The sequence below is a fragment of the Schistocerca americana genome, chromosome 3, assembly GCF_021461395.2.
Source record: "Schistocerca americana isolate TAMUIC-IGC-003095 chromosome 3, iqSchAmer2.1, whole genome shotgun sequence".
NCBI classification, from domain to species: domain Eukaryota; kingdom Metazoa; phylum Arthropoda; class Insecta; order Orthoptera; family Acrididae; genus Schistocerca; species Schistocerca americana.
Genome location: NC_060121.1, coordinates 108,153,934 through 108,177,426, shown reverse-complemented (window position 1 = coordinate 108,177,426; position 23,493 = coordinate 108,153,934). Strand labels below are relative to the sequence as shown.

Sequence of the window (23,493 nt, the reverse complement as noted above, 5' to 3'; positions counted from 1 at the left end):
ATGCCATTTCCACTAGGCGCCTCAGTTGGACCAGCGTTCGTGCTGGACGTGCAGACCGCGTGAGACGACGCTTCATCCAGTCCCAAACATGCTCAATGGGGGACAGATCCGGAGATCTTGCTGGCCAGGGTAGTTGACTTACACCTTCTAGAGCACGTTGGGTGGCACGGGATACATGCGGACGTGCATTGTCCTGTTGGAACAGCAAGTTCCCTTGCCGGTCTAGGAATGGTAGAACGATGGGTTCGATGACGGTTTGGATGTACCGTGCACTATTCAGTGTCCCCTCGACGATCACCAGTGGTGTACGGCCAGTGTAGGAGATCGCTCCCCACACCATGATGCCGGGTGTTGGCCCTGTGTGCCTCGGTCGTATGCAGTCCTGATTGTGGAGCTCACCTGCACGGCGCCAAACACGCATACGACCATCATTGGCACCAAGGCAGAAGCGACTCTCATCGCTAAAGACGACACGTCTCCATTCGTCCCTCCATTCACGCCTGTCGCGACACCACTGGAGGCGGGCTGCACGATGTTGGGGCGTGAGCGGAAGACGGCCTAACGGTGTGCGGGACCATAGCCCAGCTTCATGGAGACGGTTGCGAATGGTCCTCGCCGATACCCCCGGAGCAACAGTGTCCCTAATTTGCTGGGAAGTGGCGGTGCGGTCCCCTACGGCACTGCGTAGGATCCTACGGTCTTGGCGTGCATCCGTGTGTCGCTGCGGTCCGGTGCCAGGTCGACGGGCACGTGCACCTTCCGCCGACCACTGGCGACAACATCGATGTACTGTGGAGACCTCACGCCCCACGTGTTGAGCAATTCGGCGGTACGTCCACCCGGCCTCCCGCATGCCCACTATACGCCTTCGCTCAAAGTCCGTCAACTGCGCATACGGTTCACGTCCACGCTGTCGCGGCATGCTACCAGTGTTAAAGACTGCGATGGAGCTCCGTATGCCACGGCAAACTGGCTGACACTGACGGCGGCGGTGCACAAATGCTGCGCAGCTAGCGCCATTCGACGGCCAACACCGCGGTTCCTGGTGTGTCCGCTGTGCCGTGCGTGTGATCATTGCTTGTACAGCCCTCTCGCAGTGTCCGGAGCAAGTATGGTGGGTCTGACACACCGGTGTCAATGTGTTCTTTTTTCCATTTCCAGGAGTGTATGTACCAAGTCAATAATATAAATTTTCTCAACCCTGTAATATTATTGAATTGGTACATATGTGCCGCGTATTTGTAATAATATTTTTTGGGGTCTTGCCGCTGTAGGTGTTGATTTTAGCCTTTGACTATGCGTATTTAGGCAAGATGTTTTATATTTGGTCTGAATAAGGCGTGGTTACCCACGCTGAAACCTAGGTAAACACCAGGTAGTTTGTGCAATCGAGGCGGATTTTTCATAATTATTTCGATACTTACGATTGCTGACGCGCTACAATGCTGGAAGTTCTTTTTTTATTGACTTACCAAAGGGGTGGAAAATTTGAAGTAAATCCGTGATCCCAGCGTCGTGGTCTCCCCTTGTAAGTTAAAACTCTAGCAAGTCACATTCATTTGTTTAAATTCAGGATATGAGAACTGCAAGTCAGTTGCACGTCAGAACAATACCCTTTTTATTAAAGAAACTGTGTTCTCGTCGTTGCTGAGTGTAGCGGTGTAGGATTACTTGATGTGTTGGCGTTGCTACTAGCGGTATGTGTTACTTACCACGTTCATTGGGACGTGCAGGACATGAGCGGCTACGACATGCGCGACAACATGACGACGGCGTGGCAGTACTCCGGCCGCTACGTGACGGACGTGTTCACGGAGGAGGCGGAGAGGCTGATAGCTGAGCACGACACTCAGAGGCCGCTCTTCCTCTACTTCGCCCACCTCGCCTGCCACTGTGGGAACGAAGCTAAGTTGCTGGACGCTCCCCAGGAGGTCGTCAACAGATTCAATTACATCTCCGACCCGAACCGCCGCCTCCTGGCAGGTACAATATGCTACAAGTACCTCTAAAACACGTTCCTTTTCGCTGTATAATAGTCATTTTCTACTGTCACTATTCTATGACTTTTAGCAATGTTCAAAATTGAAGTACTCCAGCCGTAATGGCTAAAACGGGATGCTATTGATTTTAACATATTATTATTACTTCGTTTGGCATCAAGGCTACATTAATTGAATTCAACAGCAATGATGTTACTGATAACACAATATTCAAATACTACAAATAAAATAGATTACATTCATTTATGGTAATAAAAGTCTTAGATTAGATCGATAAATCAATAACATACATATGGATAAAAAACACTAGGATGAGTTACATGTAAAAGAGAAAATGTGGTTTTTATACACAGTAATATTGACAAACAGAGCTTCAAGTTGTAATAAAAACTATAGGTTAATATCTAAAGTATCCAGCCAGGAGATTGCTTCCTCAGAGACCTCATGTATGCCGGTCAGAGTTCCAGCATATTTCCGTAGGGGACACTCTGTGACTATGTGGTGTATTGTTGGTGTCAGCAGTCACACTTGGCCCTTTCAGCGATTCCCCACTTATGCTTCATGTCGTGGCATCTTCCGTGCTTGGTGCGCATGCGATTTAGAATGGTCCACGACCTCCTAGGTAAGTGGAATCCAGGAGGGACTCGTGTAGGATCAGCAATGAGACCTGCAGAATCGGGATTGGCTGCGAAACATCCTTCCCGCCATGCTGTTTCTGGTTGGAATCCTTCAGATGTAAGCCTTTATCCAAGTCTCCAGGAGGGTTTCCTGGACTTAAGACGTTGCCTTTGAGTGGCATCACAGTTCTGGTGTAGCGGTAACTCGGGATTCTTGGAGCATTTCTCCCATTCCCTTTTCAGCGCTGCTTGACGTCGTAACTTCGGTGGTGCAATATTAGACGGAACAGGTAGCCATTCTGTGGGTGAGGATTTTATTGTCCCGGATACGCTTCTCATGGCTACATTCAGCTGCGTGTCTACCATGGCTGTATGAGCGCTGTTCAGCCATACTGGGCTGCAATATTCCCCAACAGAGTATACAAGTGAGAGGGCAGTTGTTTTGAGTACTGATGCCTTAGCTCACCAGCTTGTTCCGGAGAGTTTGTGTAATATATTGTTTCTGGTTCTCATACAAAGTAGACTAGCCTCCAAGTGGTGTACCCCGGGCAAAGTAACTAAGTTACGGCTAAATAGTCTACAGATATAGGCTGCTAGACCTCTGGTGGTTGCAAATTACCTTAACATATCCCAGCTGTTAGAGGATACATAGCAATTTTAACATATGGAGATGTACATGAAGAGTGGAAATCTGAACAGTAATTTTATCTCGGAATTTGGTGCGTCTTTCCATTCAAAGCAACATTATGGGAATTGTGGGTCCGCCTTGATGCAAATAACTTTCAGTTACTTATTTATTTGTTTACTTATTCCCCACGTTAGTTTCAGTGGCATATATCGCCATCAATAGTGGTTTAGCCGGCCAGAGTGGCCGAGCGGTTCTAGGCGCTACAGTCTGGAACCGCGCGACCGCTACGGTCGCAGGTTCGAATCCTGCCTTGGGCATGGATGTGTGTGATGTCCTCAGGTTAGTTAGGTATAGCTAGTTCTAAGTTCTAGGGGACTGATGACTACAGCAGTTAAGTCCCATAGTGCTCAGAGCCATTTGAATAGTGGTTTCTCTAAATCTGCAGAAAATAGCGTAGTTACAAAACACTTTATAACTTTATACATTTGTACTGTTTGCTTTTTTAGATATTGTTTTCTGTGTATACTTTCAAACTACCTTATTTATAATGTGTACAGCATTGTTTTAAAATTAAATGAAATTTGAGGAGAGTGCCTACGGACGGGTAGAACTGATCGCTTGGTGCAAGTCTTTTGAGGTGACGCCACTTCGGCGACTTGTGCGTCGATGAAGATGAGATGGTGATGATGATAAAGACGACAAAAACTCCCAGTCCCTGAGCGGAGAAAGTCTGCAATCCAGCAGAGAATCTAACCCGGGCCCCCTGCCATGACAAGCCGGAGCGATGTCGTCACCAACGGTGGCGGACATGGTTTTAAGTTGTCACTGTTTGCGGAATATTTTCTGTGTTTTTCTGTTGCCGTTTTTCTCTCCATACATCGTGTCACCTGCAACTGTGTGGGCGGCTGTTAGTAAACGTAAACAAAAACATGAACTTACGTCTCGGTCTGGCACACAGTTTTAATCTGCCAGTAAGTTTCATTTCAGCGCACACTCCGCTGCAGGGTGAAAATCTCGTTCTGGAACATCCCCCAGGCTGTGGCTAAGCCATGTCTTCGCAATATCCTTTCTTTCAGGAATGTTAGTTCTGCAAGGTTCGCAGGAGAGCTTCTGTAATGTTTGGAAGGTAGGAGACGAGGTACTGCTAGAAGTAAAGTTGTGAGGACGGCGCGTGAGTCGTGCTTGGGTAGCTCAGGTAGAGCACTTGCCCGCGAAAAGCAAAGGTCCCCTGTTCGAGTCTCGGTATGGCACAAAGTTTTAATCTGCGAGGAAGTTTCATATCAGCGCACACTCCGCTGAAGGGTGAAAGTCTCATTCATGAACTTACGTATGTCATTGTTATACAGTTAGCATTGTGGTAGTGTTCTGGATACTGTATTTGTATGTACTTGGCTCTTACTTAGTTTGTCGGACAGTCACGTTCGTTGGACGGCTTGCAGATAATTTTAGACACATAAAAACTAAACTTCCCCACTACGTTCATAATCCAGAACATTGCACCATCTTGCAATTCGTGCGTGTTGCGAGAAATGTATCGCATATTGCGAGGAGGCTATGAAAATTGTAGCGGGACTTCTGACAACTTCTGTTTCCTATTTATGTTTCTGTGCGGGAGTTTTGACAACTTCTTTCTCTTATTTATGTCTGCGTGCATGATCGAGGAGTGGTTCTTGTGCGTGAGTGTGGTTTCTGTTCTGTGTCCTGGGTCAGTTCTCTCAGCGCGGTAAAGTGTGTGTTGCTGCAAAGTGTCGTGTTTTCGTTTCTTACGTTTTTCCTCCCACTAAAGCCTTTTGTTTGTAGTAGTTTACTTCTGTTGTTAGTTGTCTGTGTAAACTGTTGCTGTGTTTCAGGATATGTAGATCACGAAACCACTGATGATGGGGATATTTGTCGCTGGAATTAGTCTGGGGAATAAATCAATAAATAAACAGCAAAAACTGTTTTCATCAAGGTGGACTCACAATTCTCATATTTTTGTCAAATCTGAAATTTGTTACAAAGATTAAAGATAAATATGCGTTTATCTGTATATGACTTATTTGTATCCAAAAATGGGGAAGGTTTTCTGATACCAGAGAATTGTCCTACTCGCCTCTTCACTGCAATAACTAAAGGGTACCAGCTACAACATAAATACTTTATTAGAAACATTCTAAGTGGCATACCAGGGAACTGAAAATTCCAATAAGAAGGTTTCTGTTTGAAGTTAACACTGAAGCACTACCTTTTATTTGTGACAACACAGGTACAGACATATAGAAGTAATGTTATAGTTAGTACAACTGCAGTCAATTAGTTTCTTTTTCTTTTTTTCCCCTCAACGGATGAATTTGGCTGGTGTTTCAGATTTAGTATGTTGTGGCATATATCGCCCATAGTCTTCCCTTTTTTGAAGATGTCGACTTTTTTTTCTCCCATTCTTCTGTTTCAGAATAAGAATTTTTAACAGCTATTTCGGATGGATAAGCAGACTACATTTGGCGACATTATAAATTTGCATTGGTAATAATGTTACAGCAACATTTTTAAAATCAAAGAAGTCTAGTTTATACGTTAGAATGACATGGAATGGGTTCATATCTTTTTCTGATTCAACACTCTGGTGTAAACCTTGCGGAACAGTGGCACGCTTACCTTAATTCTACCATCCGCCATTTAATTGTAACGTTTGAAACTTATTCTTCAGGATCTGACACTTGGAATAAGTCTATAGATATGCAGTAGCATATCTGGAACACAAGAGCACTGAAACTGCGTTTAGTGATAAAATGACACTTGGAACGTTAGCTAGCAAATATAAAAACCATTTACCTTAAGAATCGTGAGTTTATACCAGCTCTTCTCAAGAACATTTTGAAAGCCACGAACGAAACAAAAAATGTCGGAATGAAAGTAAAACTTCACGTGTATCACGTTACAAGCTAAGAGTAAATATTGTGATACCGTCGTTGACGTAGCGAAGATCCCTGCTCAAAATGGCGTATTTCAAAACATCTTAGTGCCCGCCGCTGTGGCCGAGCGGTTCTAGGTGCTTCAGTCCGGAACCGCGCGACTGCTACGGTCGCAGGTTCGAATCCTGCCTCGGGCATGGATGTGTGTGATGTCCCTAGGTTAGTTAGGTTTAAGTAGTTCTAAGTTCTAGGGGACTGATGACCTCAGATGTTAAGTCCCATAGTGCTCAGAGCCATTTGAACCATTTGAACCAAAACATCTTAGTAGCGCTATAATACCTGTAGACATCGTTATACAGACAAGCAAGACGCCAGTGAGAAGACGTATATCAGTCAGCGATATGCAGTAAAGGATATGTATTGCGAAACATTACATCGAAGCTCTCGTTCCACACATCCAAACAAATAAAAAGTTTGTTAGGTCTACAGTTGGCATGGTATTTACTCATGCGTCATTCCACAGCATTCTTCATCGAATACACGTCCAACACAAATATTACTGCGAGTGTGATAGAGTAACTATAGGAGACATCAATCACACTTCCTTCGAATGTAAACTGCGTGAAAACCGAAACCGATCCATACAACAGTACTCTTTAATCAACATAATAGATCAGTTTCAATACTAAGTCTGTAATTAGCTATAAAACTCCAAAAACAGAGTGGTATGTATGTCGTGTATCTTATACAGTACAAAAAGGAGAAAAAACCAATCATTGTGCATAGCCGATGTTAATTAGTTAGCGAATCGAATGAAGTGTACTAACCATGGCAAAGACTTACATAATGTGTTGACTCTCACTTTAGTTATGAAACTAATGCAATCCGGAGAGATCGAATGTGATTCGTATGCCAACATAGTGACATTAAAAAGTGTTGAAATTGATCCATTCCATTGCGTTAACATATCATGTTTCCAAAAGATTCCTTTCTGGTGGGCCCGCAACTCATATTGTGTCGGAGACCGACATATTACATATTGCGTTGGTGCGTGAGTTCGTAGCGTTTCCTCATAAGTTAATTAACACAACAGGTACACATAACAGAGATTTTAGTCATCTCCTTCACCATTTAAGACAGCCTGCCAACGCTGGAGTAACTTATCGATTTCGCGACTATAGAAATAAAGTAGTTTTGGGGTGAAGAACAATTCGAGCCATGTTTGGAGTGTATTTACATCCGGAAAGGAAGTTCCTTGAAGGTCTCCCATAGAGAGCGGAAAAGGAGAAGATGTGAGGGCGCAAGATCAGGTGAATACGGCGGGTGCGGAATGAAATCCCTAACCAAACTCTTGTATAGTGATTTTTGTCAGTGTAGCAGAATGCGGGCTAGCGTTATCGTGGAGTAGCGTCACTCCACGCAATATTTCTGGTCGTTGTTCTTGGACTGCGTCTGCCCGATGTCTAAGTTGTTGACAATAAACGTCAGCACCAACGATTAAACCTCGAGGAAGCAATTCGTAGTTCACCACTCTGTCGCTCTTCCACCAGGTGCTTCACATTACGATTTGTGGATGAGTGCAGCTCTTTGTACTAGGAGTTACTAAACCATTCCTTTCTGTTCTTTATGTTTGCGTAAAGACACCATTTATCGTCACCAGTAACGATGCAGGATAGGAATGGTTGGTGTTGTCCACGAGAAAATTGACGACGAGCAAGCAAAGGAGCACCTGCTGATTTTTGTGATTTTGGCTTAGAGAATGCGGTAGCCATAAACCCGATTTTTAAACCTTCCCCACTGCATGCTAATATCGCACGGTTGTGGAATCATTACAGTTCATCACATTTACCAGTTCTCGGCTACAGTGACGTGGGTCGTGTTGTCTGTAGTTCAACCGTGCCTAGACGGTCAATACACCGGCTCGAGCGCGTCCGCATTGTTACTTTGTGGCAGGAAGGGCTCTCAACAAGTGAAATGTCCAGGCGTCTCGGAGTGAACCAAAGCGATGCGTCTGGACATGGAGGAGATACAGAGAGACAAGAACTGTCGATGCCTCGCTCATGCCGCCCCAGGTCTACTACTGCAGTGGACGACCGCTACCTTGGAGGAACCCTAACAGCAACGCCAACATATTGAATAACGCTATTCGTGCAGCCACAGGACATCGTATTACGACTCAAACTGCTGGAAATAGACTTCATGATGCGCAATTTGACCCTCGACGTCGATCTTTGCAAACCACAACACCATGCAGCACGGTACAGATGGGCACAACAACATGCCGGATAGACCACTCAGGATTGGCATTACGTTCTCTTCACCGATGAGTGTCGCATATGTCTTCAACCAGACAATCGTCTGAAACGTGTTAGGAGGCAACCCGGTCAGGCTGAACGCCTTAGGCACACTGTCCAGAGAGTGCAGCAAGATGGAGGTTCCCTGCTGTTTTGGGGTGGCATTTTGTTGGGCCGACGTACGCCGCTGGTGGTCATGAAAGGCGCCGTGACGGCTGTACGATACGTAAATGCCATATCGGCAGCATGTTGGCGAGGCACTCGTCTTCATGCGCAACAACTCGCGCTCCCATCGTGCACGTCTTGTGAGTGACTTCCTTCAGGATAATAACATCGCTCGATTAGAGTGGCCGGCATGTGCTCCAGACATGAGCCCTATCGAATACGCCTAGGATCGACGTGACCCACCAAACACTCTGAGGGATATACGCCGAATCGCCGTTGAGGAGGGGGACAATCTGGACCCACAGCGCTTTTATGAACGTGTGGATAGTATACCACGACGAATATAGACATGCATCAATGCGAGAGGACGTTCTACTGGGTATTAGAGGTACTGGTGTGTACAGCGGTGTAGACCACCATTCCTGAAGTTCTCGCTGTATGGTGGTACAACTTTCAATGTGGGGTTTTCATGGGCAATAAAAAGGACGGAACTAATGTTTGTGTTGATCTCTATTCCAATTTCCTATACAGGTTCCGTAACTCTCGGAACCGGGGTGATGCAAAACTTATTTTTGAGCTGGTCGAGGTGTAAATATAACAATTGTAAGAAAACCTTGTTAAGAATATATATAATAGATTTAATCATATGTTCAATTATTTCGATGTAATATCTGAGGCGAGAAACTAATTTTAAAGTTGAAATAATAACTTTTTGTCAATGGAATGAAAATTTATTAATTTAATCCATCAAGCCACCACCCACCACAGTCCAGCATCACTCTTAAAAGCCATAGTTGCAACTGCTGACTTGCCTTGGACACGATAAGTATCCAACTATTGGAAGTAGGACGCTGTTTATCAACTCCAGTACCAGTTCCAAGATTTTGCGAAACTTAGTATCCCACCAATGCAGAAAAGGTACTCCTACAGAAACTCAATGTTTGGAATGCTCACCGAGAGAGGTGGCGCAGTGGTTAGCGCACTGAACTCGGACTCGGGAGGACGGCGGTTCAAACGTCCGTCCAGACATCCAGATTTATGTTTTCCGTGATTTCTGTAAATCGCTCCAGGCAAATGCGGAGATGATTCCTTTGAAAGGGAACGGCCGATTTCCTTCCCATTCTTGACATAATCTCAGTCTGCAACGACCTCGATGTCGACGGGACGATAAACCCAATCTTCCTCGGAAGCCTCACTATTACATATACACAGCAACGGCAGCTAATGGGAGAATGCTATAGAAGCCTTCGTTGGTAATGACAAGGAATTTGGGTGACCGGTTGCCACTGATTCGGCTTATGACACACTGAAAAACTACACTGAAATTGATCCGGGACCGAGTAAAAGGCAGATATTGTAATTAAGATTATTATGAATCACACTAAGTTGGTTTTTTTGCGGTTTTAGAAGCGTCAGGGAGTTTATTATAAACTTTAATAACATTATAAGTTATTTAAACTAATTTTTGTAGTTCTATTCATGACTTAAGTATATTAGTTAATGATAATTTAAGGACACTAAATCTGTTTACAATTTTTAGAAGTCGTATGTGATTTTTCGTTTATTAATGTCACTTTGCGATTACGTTGATGATGTATGTCGGTCACGTATTCGTTTTGGTGGTACAAACAATTGAAAATGAAATACGTAAAAAAAAGGAAGAATCAAGGAATGACTGCTTCGTATCACTGCATGGCTGACATTGAATTTTCGACCTGATTTCGCTGAGTTAGAACCTCGACATCCAAAGAGACAATGAAATATAGAAGATACAAGTCTTATAGCCAAATTTTTCGTTCTACAACCTTATTGACAGTTAATATTCCTCAGAACTGTGTCACAAACGAGGTACTATCACAGAATTAAATCTAGTCGTAAATTTTATTTGTTTTTGATGAGTTACACGAATTTTTAAGGCTTTACTTTTCGGAAACTATAAGATATGGAAGAGAGTCTGTAGAAACTTCTATGATCTTCAAAATTTAGTCATGCTATTTTAACTGAAATCTGCATTTGAATGGGGATACATGGGAGAAAAACGATTCTGTAATGACTTTTTCATCATGGGAGCGAAGGTACAGGCGAGCAAGGTAGAGAACAATGTGGCGCCAGTTCGTAAAACATATTAAAAAATTGAACGACCGGAATAATTACGACCGCAGATCACTAATTGCAGTGTACAGAGTACAGTTCGTAAAACAAATTAAAAATTTGGACCGGATCGAATAATTACGATCGTACAGCACAAATTATAACATATATCAAGGCAGCAGAGCAGTGGGACTACGTTTGGATGCCATAGTCACGGTATGTTCCACAAAGTAGGTGATACGGCAATTCTACAAACCCATCAGCATGGTAGTACTGTTGGCTCGCTTCCGTCGCTGTCAGAAGAAAGCAGCAAGGTACCTCAGCGTTCGAGTTGCTAAACGCTGACACGGAGCAAAGGTATGCGGGCGTGCTGGAAAGTAATGCCTTCGATTTTTGTATGTAAAAACTCCGAAAGCGTTTTAAATTAAACTAAAATTTATTAATATTCAACACATTTATTTCTCGACAAATTCACCCAGGCAATGAAGACATTTCTCCAGACAAGATACCAGTTGGTTGATATCGTCACTGTAAAATGTGTGACGTTGCTCACAGAGTCGCAACATCACTTGTTTTTGTTGCGCATCATAATCATCAAAGTAGAGTCCTTGGAGGTGTTCTTAAGTACTGGGAACAGGTAATAATAGGATGGGGCCACTTCGGGACTGTATCGTGGATGATCGGCTACAGTAAACACAAGACGCCGGATTGTTGCAGATGTGGCGAAGCTAGTGTGTGGTCTGGCATTGGCATGCTCAATGATAGGGTGCTCCGTGTGTGGATGAAGTCTTCGTATTTGAAACTCGATCAAAACATGCTGCTTCTCATGCACCGGCGTACTTAGTTTACACATTGCCATTCCACCCGCTACGATTTGGAGCCAACTAGCGGGAGAGGGTTGCAATTTGGGTCAGCGAAGCCGGAAATTCGATCAAGTAATATTCATCACACGGAATACATCTACATCTACATTGATACTCCGCAAGCCACCCAACGGTGTGTGGCGGAGGGCACTTTACGTGCCACTGTCATTACCTCCCTTTCCTGTTCCAGTCGCGTATGGTTCGCGGGAAGAACGACTGTCTGAAAGCCTCCGTGCGCGCTCTAATCTCTCTAATTTTACATTCGTGATCTCCTCGGGAGGTATAAGTAGGGGGAAGCAATATATTCGATACCTCATCCAGAAACGCACCCACTCGAAACCTGGCGAGCAAGCTACACCGCGATGCAGAGCGCCTCTCTTGCAGAGTCTGCCACTTGAGTTTATTAAACATCTCCGTAACGCTATCACGGTTACCAAATAACCCTGTGACGAAACGCGCCGCTCTTCTTTGGATCTTCTCTATCTCCTCCGTCAGACCGATCTGGTACGGATCCCACACTGATGAGCAATACTCAAGTATAGGTCGAACGAGTGTTTTGTAAGCCACCTCCTTTGTTGATGGACTACATTTTCTAAGCACTCTCCCAATGAATCTCAACATGGTACCCGCCTTACCAACAATTAATTTTATATGATCATTCCACTTCAAATCGTTCCGTACGCATACTCCCAGATATTTTACAGAAGTAACTGCTACCAGTGTTTGTTCCGCTATCATATAATCATACAATAAAGGATCCTTCTTTCTATGTAATCGCAATACCTCAACCGATATTGACAGAATAATATAAAATTCGGAGACATTACTTTTCAGTACGTCCGCGTAAATGTGTAACTCTCAGCTTTAACCCTGGTAGTTAAATAACTCTTTAAGGCCAGCTACATCCCAGTGTATATCCATGTATCTGACTCATTTGTGTACCAATATTGACGTCTTAGCGTTCGTGTAGAGGCTGATTTATGTCACAATGTTACTTTAATGCTCTTTTCTCTATTTTGCGAGAAAAATATGTTGACTATTACAGTGGACATCGATGAACATATCTATTAAGAAGTAGTTGTTGGAATGTACGCTCTCAAAAGTACAAAAATAAACCTCTCCATGAAGCACAACGCTTCTCTTGCCGTGTCTACAACTGGACTTTATTGCGCATCTCTGTAACTCTCTCCCGCCGAGTCGAGTAAACGGGCCCGTGACGAAAGTCGTCGCTCTTCTATGGCCTTCTTTACCTCTTTTATTAATCTTTCAGGGCGATGTTTCAAGACTGATGTCCGATACTCAGGAATCGATTGAATAAGTGTTCTGTAAGTCACTTCTTTGGGGGATTAATTTAATTTCCTTAAGATTTTCCAGTAACTGTCAGACTTGCACCTACTTTTCCTACTATTTGTTTTATGTGTTCATTCCACTATAGGTTGCTCTTTATCATCACTCCTAGGTATTTTATGGTAGTTACTGTTTCCAACGATTTGTTGCCAATAATGTATTCTGACAGTAGTGGACCTCTTCAGCCATTCATGCGCAATAGATTACATGTAACACAGAGACGTGCCAAGAAGGGATTATCCGAACTGGACGAAAATCGTTAGATGTGATGTACATGTAATACTAGAATATTTTTAATAAAATATTCAACAGAAAGATATTCACAAACTGAACAAGCCAGTAACGCTTTGGTTCGTCTCTGGTCCTTATTACGCTTGACATTGATTGATAGAGTTGTTTCATGTCCCACCTAGGGATGTGACAAACTCTCTCCAACCGGCACGTTAGATCGTCAAAATCCCTGATTGGTTGCAGAGCCTTGGCCATAATACTCCAGACGTTTTCAGTTGGGGAGAGATGCGGCGAATTTACTGACGAAAACATGGTTTGCCAACCACGAAGATAAGAGGTAGAAACTCTCCCCGAGTCTGACATTATCTTCCTGAAATGAAAGCACAGGTTGGCTTGCCATAAGACAACAAAACGGGGCGCAGAGTATCGTCAACGTACCAGTGGGCTTTAAGGGTGCCGTGGATGACTACCAAAGGGGTCCTGCAATGAAAACAAATGGCACCTTGGACCATCACTACGGGTTGACGAGGTCTGGAGCCTTTCCGTACACATTTCAGCTGTTCATCGGGAGTAAGATCGAAGTGGAACTCATCACTGAAGACAATTATTCTACAGTCAATGAGATTCCAGGCCATAGACGTGTCTGGAGATGCCTCGGACAGCAGTGGGATACAAAACTGGCTGTCGCCCACCATATGGCCTGAGAGCTTCGAATGATGGACTGCGGTGTCATTTCTTTCCATAGCAGGAGCCATTTGGTCCTCATCTGCTGCACCCTCACAGTACAGCCGTGTATGGGCGATATTCTACGCCCCGAAAGTTGCCCTCATGCCAAATCATTCTGGTCTTACATTTAAGCAAGGAGATATTTGCCTGCACTTCTTGGAAATTTCTACTGTTTGTCCTTGTGCTTTCCAAATCCTACGTTGGTCAAAAAGGCCGCCGGATCTCATCCCCGTTCTGAACATTTGGAGCGACCCATCTCGGGATTTTGACGCTCTAACGTGCTATGCAAGACGGTCATTCGAATACGTCAATCCAGGCTATGGAGACAGGATTACCGAGACGACCACCCACGCTATGGCGGCGAGACATTCGATTGTGAAAACCCAGGCTTTGGATTTGTCACACCCTGGTACGGCAACAACGAAGACCGACGGAGGGGCTGGGCCCCTTGTGCGAGCGACCAGCCTACGCCCTCCCAGACAACTATCAAGGTCCGGCTCACAGCTCAGGACGGTCGCACTTAGTGTGTACACTCCTCCCACTATGACCATTCAGCGTCGGCCAGCAGACCAAGATCATACGATAATCGAAGCAACAGGAAGAGGAGAGATCAACAGGCCAGAGAATCAGCAGCCAGGCGCGGATTGAAAACAACTGATCACGATGCAGATGAATATTCTGAACACAATAACAGGCGTACCCGATATCGGAGACCGATTAAGACGCTATGAAGTCAACAGACCAGTGCTTTCGAACCGCTCGCTATTGAAGTCGAACATATGGATTTGTCAACGACACTTCCCGCCACCGCTGCTTCAAGCATTACTTCACCTAGTACATCTCAAGCAACAAAAACACTGAATGTGATAGGTCCACCCATCACAACCCAATATACAGAGAAATGTCTGTCCCTAAACATAGAGCTGAAGAAACGTGTCACTGGGCTCATCAGAGTGTCTATAAGCGTGACACAATTAAGTACCACTAGAAAGACCAACGATGGTGAATCTTCCAACAATCCAAGATCCTTTTCTTCACACTCCACTTGCCAGCAGTCAAGAATCTCAAGGTGATCAATAAAACATACCTGTCAAAGAATTTGAAGTGGAGCTCCACACCACTTGCTTCCCCAAAGTTGTTCATCAGTTTAAGTCCAGAGATGACAAAACCAACAACCTTCCAGTATAGCCTGTCTACTGTGCCTCCCTGCCTGCATGTCCAACTAGCGATTCCAACCACAGCGTGCGTTACATAATGGATACAAGAAATGAAATTGAATTCTCCAATGCAAAGGAGGGACAACACAGTGTAAACGCTGTTCGAGATTGTTCCATACCACCAAATACTATAATTTACCCACCAGATGTCTCAGATGTGGGGACAGCCAACAGTCCAAAAACTGTCAAGCACCATGCACTCAGAAAGCGATGTGTGCAAACAGTGAAAGTGATCACCTAGCTACATGGCGCGGCTGCACCACGTTTCAGTAAGCCCTGAGGACCTACATGGCACCAGGACAACCAATCAGAGAACGAAAACAGCAGGCCACGAAAACTACAGCACAATCGAATATCGCAACTCCTAAGAATTTTCCAACGCTGCCAGCTCGCCAGGTTCGGACCACGACGTCAATTAACACAACCGGCTCACTGACGGGATGGCCAAAGCGACCACTTCAAATAGCGGACAATCATCATTCGACTTCTGGGAACTTCAGGTAATATTTACTAGTCTCAAGAACTTCATGTCACTGTAGAATGGAAACATCTTCGCCATCATCAAAGATACATTGCGCTAATTTCAGGCTGCATCTAACACCCTTATGAAATTGAGGATGTTTTCTGATGGGACCATGTCACACTTCATCGCCAGCAGTGGCCCGTAGATGTATCAAGAGCCACCGATTACTCACTTTGCGTATTCAATGCAAACGGCCTTTTGCACAAGAAACTCGATATGGAACATTTCATTGTTCAGTACCATATGATATCCTTCTTGTCACCGGGCTTATCTCCACCCTACCCAGTCGTTTCACCTGAAGGACATGACAGCATACAGGGCGAACCGTGCGAACGGTCGTAGGGAGGCACAGCAGCCTTTCTCAAGAAATCCGTTATGTTAACGCTAAACACTACACGTGGAACTCGACGTGCAACAACCCACGGGGGATTCACCTTCACAAACTGGAGCAATAACGTTTGGCCAGACGACTCCATCCACTTTCTGTCGAATCCAGCATAGAGTTCAGATATTTTGTATATAGCGATGTTACAGAAATCGAGGCTGGATCTCCGTTTACAGACATTGATCGATTTGACGTCTGACAACCATCCTGTGGTTGGTGTGATATCAGAGGTTCGCTTCCACCTGCTTACCCAATCGTCAACTATAACTTATAGGGAACACTTTGAGTGGTGCCTGTAAACTAATGTTAACTCTACCGCAAATGTCTCTATAACTGAACAAAAAGATCATGTCATACCTACTCTCTCAAGGAAAATACGTTGCGCTTCCCAGTGGACCTGTCTCACATTGGATCGACAAACAGCATGCCACGACACCTATTCGCCACTTTTGCAAAAGTTGAGAACCTTCAAGAATAGAGAGAGGAGATGCTGGCAACGGTTCCAAATGAGGCTGATCAGAGACATACGAACAGCACAGATAGGCAGTGGAACACAATAACTATGGGAAGATAACATGGCTGTCCTTGAGCTTCATACCAGCTACCGCTGGAGCTAGGTACTCAATCTCCGAAACCCTAAACCATTGTCGAGAGCTCTCAAGGTCCAAGAGCCTTTGTCGTTTGGTAAAAGTCGAAATTTTGGCTTCCGTGCTTGAGGCTCAAACGGACTAGACGACTTTGGAAAAGATGCGGATCCTGAACGGGTTAGTCAGAGAGCTCAAGACATCAGAGAAGCGGACCAGTGTATTAACCAGGACATTACAAAGCCTGCAGAAGCGTTTAAGATCACCAGACACTTGAGATCTTATTCCGCTTCTCCTCCAAGTGAAATTACACTCTCACCTTAAGCACATCCCACGGAAACCTCTTGTGCTGATCACGAGGCTATATAACGGTTGTATGAGAATTGGCTACTGTCTGGACACTTGGAATGTGGCCCGTGTAGTTCTGCTGCGTATAATAGGGAAAGACCCAAGCTAACCAGCCAGTTATCGTCCGATTAGCCTCTTACCGACATTATCAAAAATTTTAGAACGACTCGTCCCGATCTGCTTACGACCTCTCATCATGGACCATGATATCATCAGAACGGATCAGTTTGGTTTTCAACCTTCCCTGACGGCGGAACTCCAGCTTCTACAATTCGGGGAATACATCGCATACAAAATCAACCTCTGCAGCTATACGGCTGCCGTGTTTATGGATATTGAGAATGCTTATGACAGAACCTGGCGGGAGGGATAAGCTGCTCCAAATACTTCATGATTTACTTGTGATACCTCACATCATCTTAGCCCAGTTTGCGGACGACACCGCTCTGTTAACTATAAGCAGACGGATCACTGCCGCAATCGGTCGACTGCAGCGACAAGTATTGCTAACTGACAAATGGGCCACAGCGAACCACATTTGTACTGACAAGACCACGGCAGTCCTTTTCATTCACCGAAGGCCTACTAACTTGTGGAACAGACTCCTACTCCAGAGCAACGAATTCTCATGGTCCACCAGAGTAAAGTACTCGAACATAAGTTACTCTTGAAACCACATATCCAAGCCAAGAGTGTTCAACTTCTTCATGTATTGCACTAGCTGTATGCTATTCTGTCTAGTGGGAAAATGAATGTCTGGACAAAACTCAAGCTTTAGAAAGTAACGATCGTGCCTGCACTGTTGTACGGTTGCTCAACGTGGGGTATAACCAGCCCCTCAAATTTGAGACCCCTACAGATAATTCAAAATCAGTGTTTATGTTTTGTCTTGTTTGATCCTCGGTGGGCCCAGACCTATGACTTGTATATTGAAGCTCAACTGCCGATGATCAGAGAACAAATCATGGAGACGAAGTGGAAACTATTGGTAAAATTCGATGCGTTACGCCATACAATTCAACACCCCGACTACACTGCCTCGGTAGTCCCTGTACGGTGGCATCGAATAAAGATACCTCGTGAAAGTCGGAGGCACCCCAGTGACTACCAAATTGTTGTAACCACCACCCCAACTGGACTCAAGGACCGCGAACCCTAGCCCCTAGCTACGCGTAAATAAAACTTACCTAAACCCACTAAATCTATTCGCCCCAGAATTCCAGCTTCAGGGAAGGTAGCACTATGGAAACACCAAACAAAAATTTAAAAAATCCCTGTAGCATTCCCTGGGATTACTCATGAAGTTAACTTTGCACTTATCACGTTTCTTCCACTAAGAACGGAGTGTTGAGTTCTATTTGCAACGAAGTACTGCTTCCAGTCCCGAATCTGGTTCGATTCTCTATAAGTTTCTGTCTCGGTCAATAAAAGACATCGCGGATATGTATTTCATAAGTCATTAGTGAACGTAAACATGTAAAATGAACTAGTTTCTTAAGTTTAAACCACCCATAGTAGCAGTCACGCACTCTGAAAATATAGTTGATTGCGTTGCTTTATTAATGCTAGGGCCGGCCGGAGTAGCCGTGCGGTTCTAGGCGCTACAGTCTGGAGCCGACGAGCGATACGGTCGCAGGTTCGAATCCTGCCTCGGGCATGGATGTGTGTGATGCCCTTAGGTTAGTTAGGTTTGATTAGTTCTAAGTTCTAGGTGACTGATGACCTCAGAATTTAAGTCGCATAGTGCTCAGAGCTATTTTAACCCTTTTTTTGTTAATGCTAGGCAGTAAGTTCCCCATTTAAGGTTGTGATCGGAGTGTTGTCATAAAACCTAAACAGTTTCTAATTCTTGTATTTTAGTATTTAGTCACCGCTGTACATACAGTGTGGTGTTTCATGGGAAACACTGACTGCATGTATTGCGGATTTCCAACATTCAATGGTAAATTAGTGAACAACTTGATGATGTTTTCGAATATTTCACCAATTGCTTGTAAGTGAGGTAACTAATATTACTTTATATTTCTATACTTATATCATCTTCAAAAAGCAATAGGTGAACTAAAATAGCATCTTGTGGCTGAAATTCTGAGTACTTATTGGTATGTGGAAGACAAAGATCTGATACACTATGCTTATAATCGTTAAGATATGATAAAAACATGAATCTGAAGTGCCTATGATTCCATAGTACCTTAAATTTTACATTAGGATGTCTTGGAACAAATATTGACTGTACATAAATAGAGGCTGGTACAGAGAAGGTATCATGATAGGTGATAAAATACCCATATGTTAAAATCATTATTATTCAGTTTTAGACGTTCTCTTCTTGGCCTAACTTTTGAATATGAGCCTTCATCATATCCTACTTGCCTTGGGTTCGTTGTGGTGTAGAACCTTTGGACAATATTTTCTCCTTTCAAATGGAGTTCGATTAAAAATTTTGTTCGTCAATCGATCGTCGAATTTGGTCTTCCAGATACCTTATCCTTACAAAAATGGAAAATGGAATGACGTTAATCTATAATACAAAGATATTGGAAATGTGCTCAATGGCTTAAAAGAGAAAATAATTTCTTGATTCCAGCACGTACACGTATCTTGTTATCAGTGTATGAGCTGCAGTTCGAAACTAGACAGTGCACAATTTTTCCTTCTGACAGCCGTCGTCTCGAAGATGGATGAATCGGTGGGACGAGTTGTGGCCGCCCTGGAAAAACGTGACATGCTGGACAACTCCATCATAGTGTTCGCGGCCGACAACGGCGCTCCTACAAGTGGAATCCTTCCGAACTGGGGTTCCAACTACCCTCTCAGAGGGGTGAGTAGCCAGACATTGCATTGTAGCACCGATATGTTTTCTTGTTCCTCCTTTATTGTGAGTCTCATTTTGAGAGACCATGAATAAGCGCATCGCAAGGTTACATAACGGCGTAAGCGTTCAATGATGTAAGAAATATGAAGTTATTAATCACTTTCCCACGAATATTAACTTACGTTCTCAAAAAGAATAACCATGGATTCCATATACACTAAAGCTAGTCCCATTTGATATGAGGTCTTAAACAGCAATACAAGCTGCTGACATAAAAAGTGTGACGACTATACCAGCTAGTCCCCACTGTTTATCAGATTCTATCCATGATCTCTCAGCTGTTTCTAACGCTGTTCGATTCTGTTTCTCAGTTTCAGTCACTTGTTAAGCACATTTTAAATTTCTTCTTCGCTTTTTCCTTCCTTTTCCCAACAGGTCAAGGAAATTTTTATAACACTTTTTAAGCTATGAAAGCAACGATTTTCCGTCAGCAGTGTGATAGTGGTTAAAAACATGGCCCATCTGCCTTTCTGCACATACAGCGCGTTCAGACAGTTAATTCATTTATTTGTTCAATTTATTTGGAAAATAAATTCATTCACGCTCCTCAGCAAAATGTTTCAAAATGATTAGTAGGAGAATATTATGGATTAATTACAGGAGCTTTCCTCATGTGAGAATGCGCTTAGAGATAATATTGTGGAGCAACAAAAATATGCGCATATCAACAATAACAGGTAATAATTTTAACTCAGCATGGTTCATTATTTGTCTTAATATCCAGTTTCTCCCTAGATTGGTGGAAGTGCTCAGTGTTCTTGCAGCATGCTGTCATAATGAAATTCAATTGGAATAAATTATGAGTTCATTTTTCAGCTCAGTCACAGGATTTCTTACTTTCTCTGTTAGGCTAAGCTTCTATTTTTGTCAAAGTGGTGTCAGACTGGCCATTTCTACTTGTTGACACACACACACAATATATATATATATATATATATATATATATATATATATATATATATATATATAGAGAGAGAGAGAGAGAGAGAGAGAGAGACAGAGTGGTTAAAAATATTGCCCATCATATATATATATATATGGCATCCCACTTATCTTGACCACCCTAAATAACTGTTGTCCAGATGGAAATTACAAAATGTTTCAAGCAAATGCTCTTTAGCTGTCAGGGAGACATCAGTCAGCACGATTGCCTTCGTCGTAGCTTTGATTTTTACAGAGATATGACCAGCGGAATGACTTTTTTAAATGGCATCCAGTAGTTTCTATTTGGTAATTTATTTACTCTCCTAAAGATCTATATAAAAATGTAGCACAATGTACCATTCACTGAAACACAACCTTATTTATTACACGATTGACGTTGACGCTCCCAGCGCTTAGTGAAGGTATTCAGGGTAATGGAACACATACACGTGATGAGATGACGTTTACAGAGGACAGATGTAAACATAAGTAGAATGCACATCCGTCGTTCTGTCAACCATCAATTGAAGAGTTGTGTGAGTAGAATGTACATCAATGAAGAGAAGGTATAAGTGCTACTCGTCTATGGGGAATGTAAGTTACCCGAACAGTAATTGCAATACTATTTTCTTATATGCACGGGTACACTCAGTACAGTACTTTAGTCATTTTGAATACTGATGTCTAGAGTAGGCATACAGTAAAGGCTGTCCTTCCTACAAACTGAATCGACGTAACTTTTCTTTTATTGTTGTTGTTCAAGGTAGGCCAAATGCTACGCTGGCAGCGGAACTGTGCAGAGAGCGATATCCTGACAAGAACCCACCTTCGTGACGGATGTTTTCTCGTCTTGTTGCGACGCTTCAGGAAACAAGAAGTTTCAATCCGCGACAACGCAATCGTCTTAGCACTCGCACAGACGAAGCTGCCGAAATTACTGTTCTCGCTTCCGTTGCTATGAATCTCCATGTCAGCACACGACAGCTTGAACAGAGATTAGCACTCCTAAAGCCAGTGTACATCGTATTTTTACACGCCACCGATTCCATCCTTGCCATGTACACCTACATCAAGAATTACGTGGGAATGATTTCCAGAATCGTGTACAGTTCCGTCAATGGGCACAGCAGCAATTCCTCGTCAACCCGAACTTCTTCTCCTATGTCCTATTCACCTATGAATGTTCCTTCTCAAACTAAGGACAGGTAAATACAAGGAACATGCATTATTGGTCCAGCGATAACCCACGATGGCTTAGACAGGTGGAACATCAGCGTCAATGGAGGTTTAACATCTGGTGTGGGATTCTTGGTACCACGATTATTTGCCATTATTTCATCAATGGTATTCTTAACGGCACAGCGTATGCCAACTTCCTCAGACGAATTCTTCCTCCCCTTCTGGATGAAGTGCCGCTAAGAACCAGAATGCTTATGTGGTATAAACACGGTGAATGTCCAGCACATAATGTCTTGCGTGCACGTAGCGTTCTGAACCGAAAGTATCCTGCCAGATGGATTGGTCGAGGAGGAACAGCTACTTGGCCTGCTAGGTCTCCTGATTTCAATCCTCTGTCTATCGCGATATTCGAACAACTCCAGAGGACATACAGGTACGTATCGTGCTTGCATGTAATCCTCTTCAGTAGGCAACACTGGAAGCAGTAATTCTTTCATTCAACGAGTGCACCACTGTATCGGTGACCAGGGTCACCACTTTGAGCACCTTTGAATGTTCTGCTCCTGGGCAACGGTACAGGAGAGTCAAAGTTAATTTTGTCTTATTTACTTGGTTTTCTTTTGTTTTCTGACAACTCCAGAAGCTAAAGAATATTTGCTTGAAACATTTTGTATTTTGCATCTGGACAAAGAGTTATTTAGGGTTGTCAAGATAAATGGGACACCCTGTATATATATATATATATATATATATATATATATAGATATATATATATATATATATATATATATATATAGGGCGAAAAATAATTCGTGTGCACAAACCTCAAATCGTTAATATGATGTTACTGGTAAGTTAGGCAGAGAGAACAAAAAATATTTAAGACGTAATTCACTTACAACGTTTGACATGTAGACAACACGAAGAACATAGAATACGATAAGCAGTGCAGCAGTCTCGCTGGCAGAAAAATTGAAACGGAAGAAATTCTCTCTTCGCGTTGCTTTCCATTATAGTGTACGTTAAACACGGAATTTTAGCCAACGTAAAATCTGAAATTACAGAAAAGAACATGTTGGACTTCGTTTTAACGTAGCACGAATGTAGAACGCACAGCACACGTTTTATTAAATCTATAATTTAGTCGAATTAAGTCGGGTGATGATGAGGGAATTAGATTAGAAAATGAGTCACTTAAAGTAGTAAAGGAGTTTTGCTATTTAGGGAGCAAAATAACTGATGATGGTCGAAGTAGAGAAGATATAAAATGTAGACTGGCAATAGCAAGGTTGGTTGTTTTTGGGGAAGGAGACCAGACAGCGTGGTCATCGGTCTCATCGGATTAGGGAAGGATGGGGAAGGAAGTCGGCCGTGCCCTTTCAGGGGAACCATCCCGGCATTTGCCTGGAGTGATTTAGGGAAATCACGGAAAACCTAAATCAGGATGGCCGGACGCGGGATTGAACCGTCGTCCTCCCGAATGCGAGTCCAGTGTCTAACCACTGCGCCACCTCGCTCGGTGGCAATGGCAAGGAAAGCGTTTCTGCAGAAGAGAAATTTGTTAACATTGTTAACATCGAGTACAGACTTAAGTGTCAGGAA

The 23,493-nt window shown here is 43.5% G+C and overlaps 1 protein-coding gene across 1 annotated transcript in view; it reads left to right on the top strand.

Moving 5' to 3' along the window:
- LOC124605901 (arylsulfatase B-like) overlaps positions 1-23,493 on the top strand; it is a 105,228-nt gene that overhangs the window by 45,067 nt on the left and 36,668 nt on the right. The window contains exons 4-5 of the mRNA XM_047137847.1: positions 1,734-1,983; positions 19,577-19,734. Coding sequence (XP_046993803.1) covers positions 1,734-1,983; positions 19,577-19,734 — 408 coding nt within the window. The remainder of the gene's footprint in view (positions 1-1,733; positions 1,984-19,576; positions 19,735-23,493) is intronic.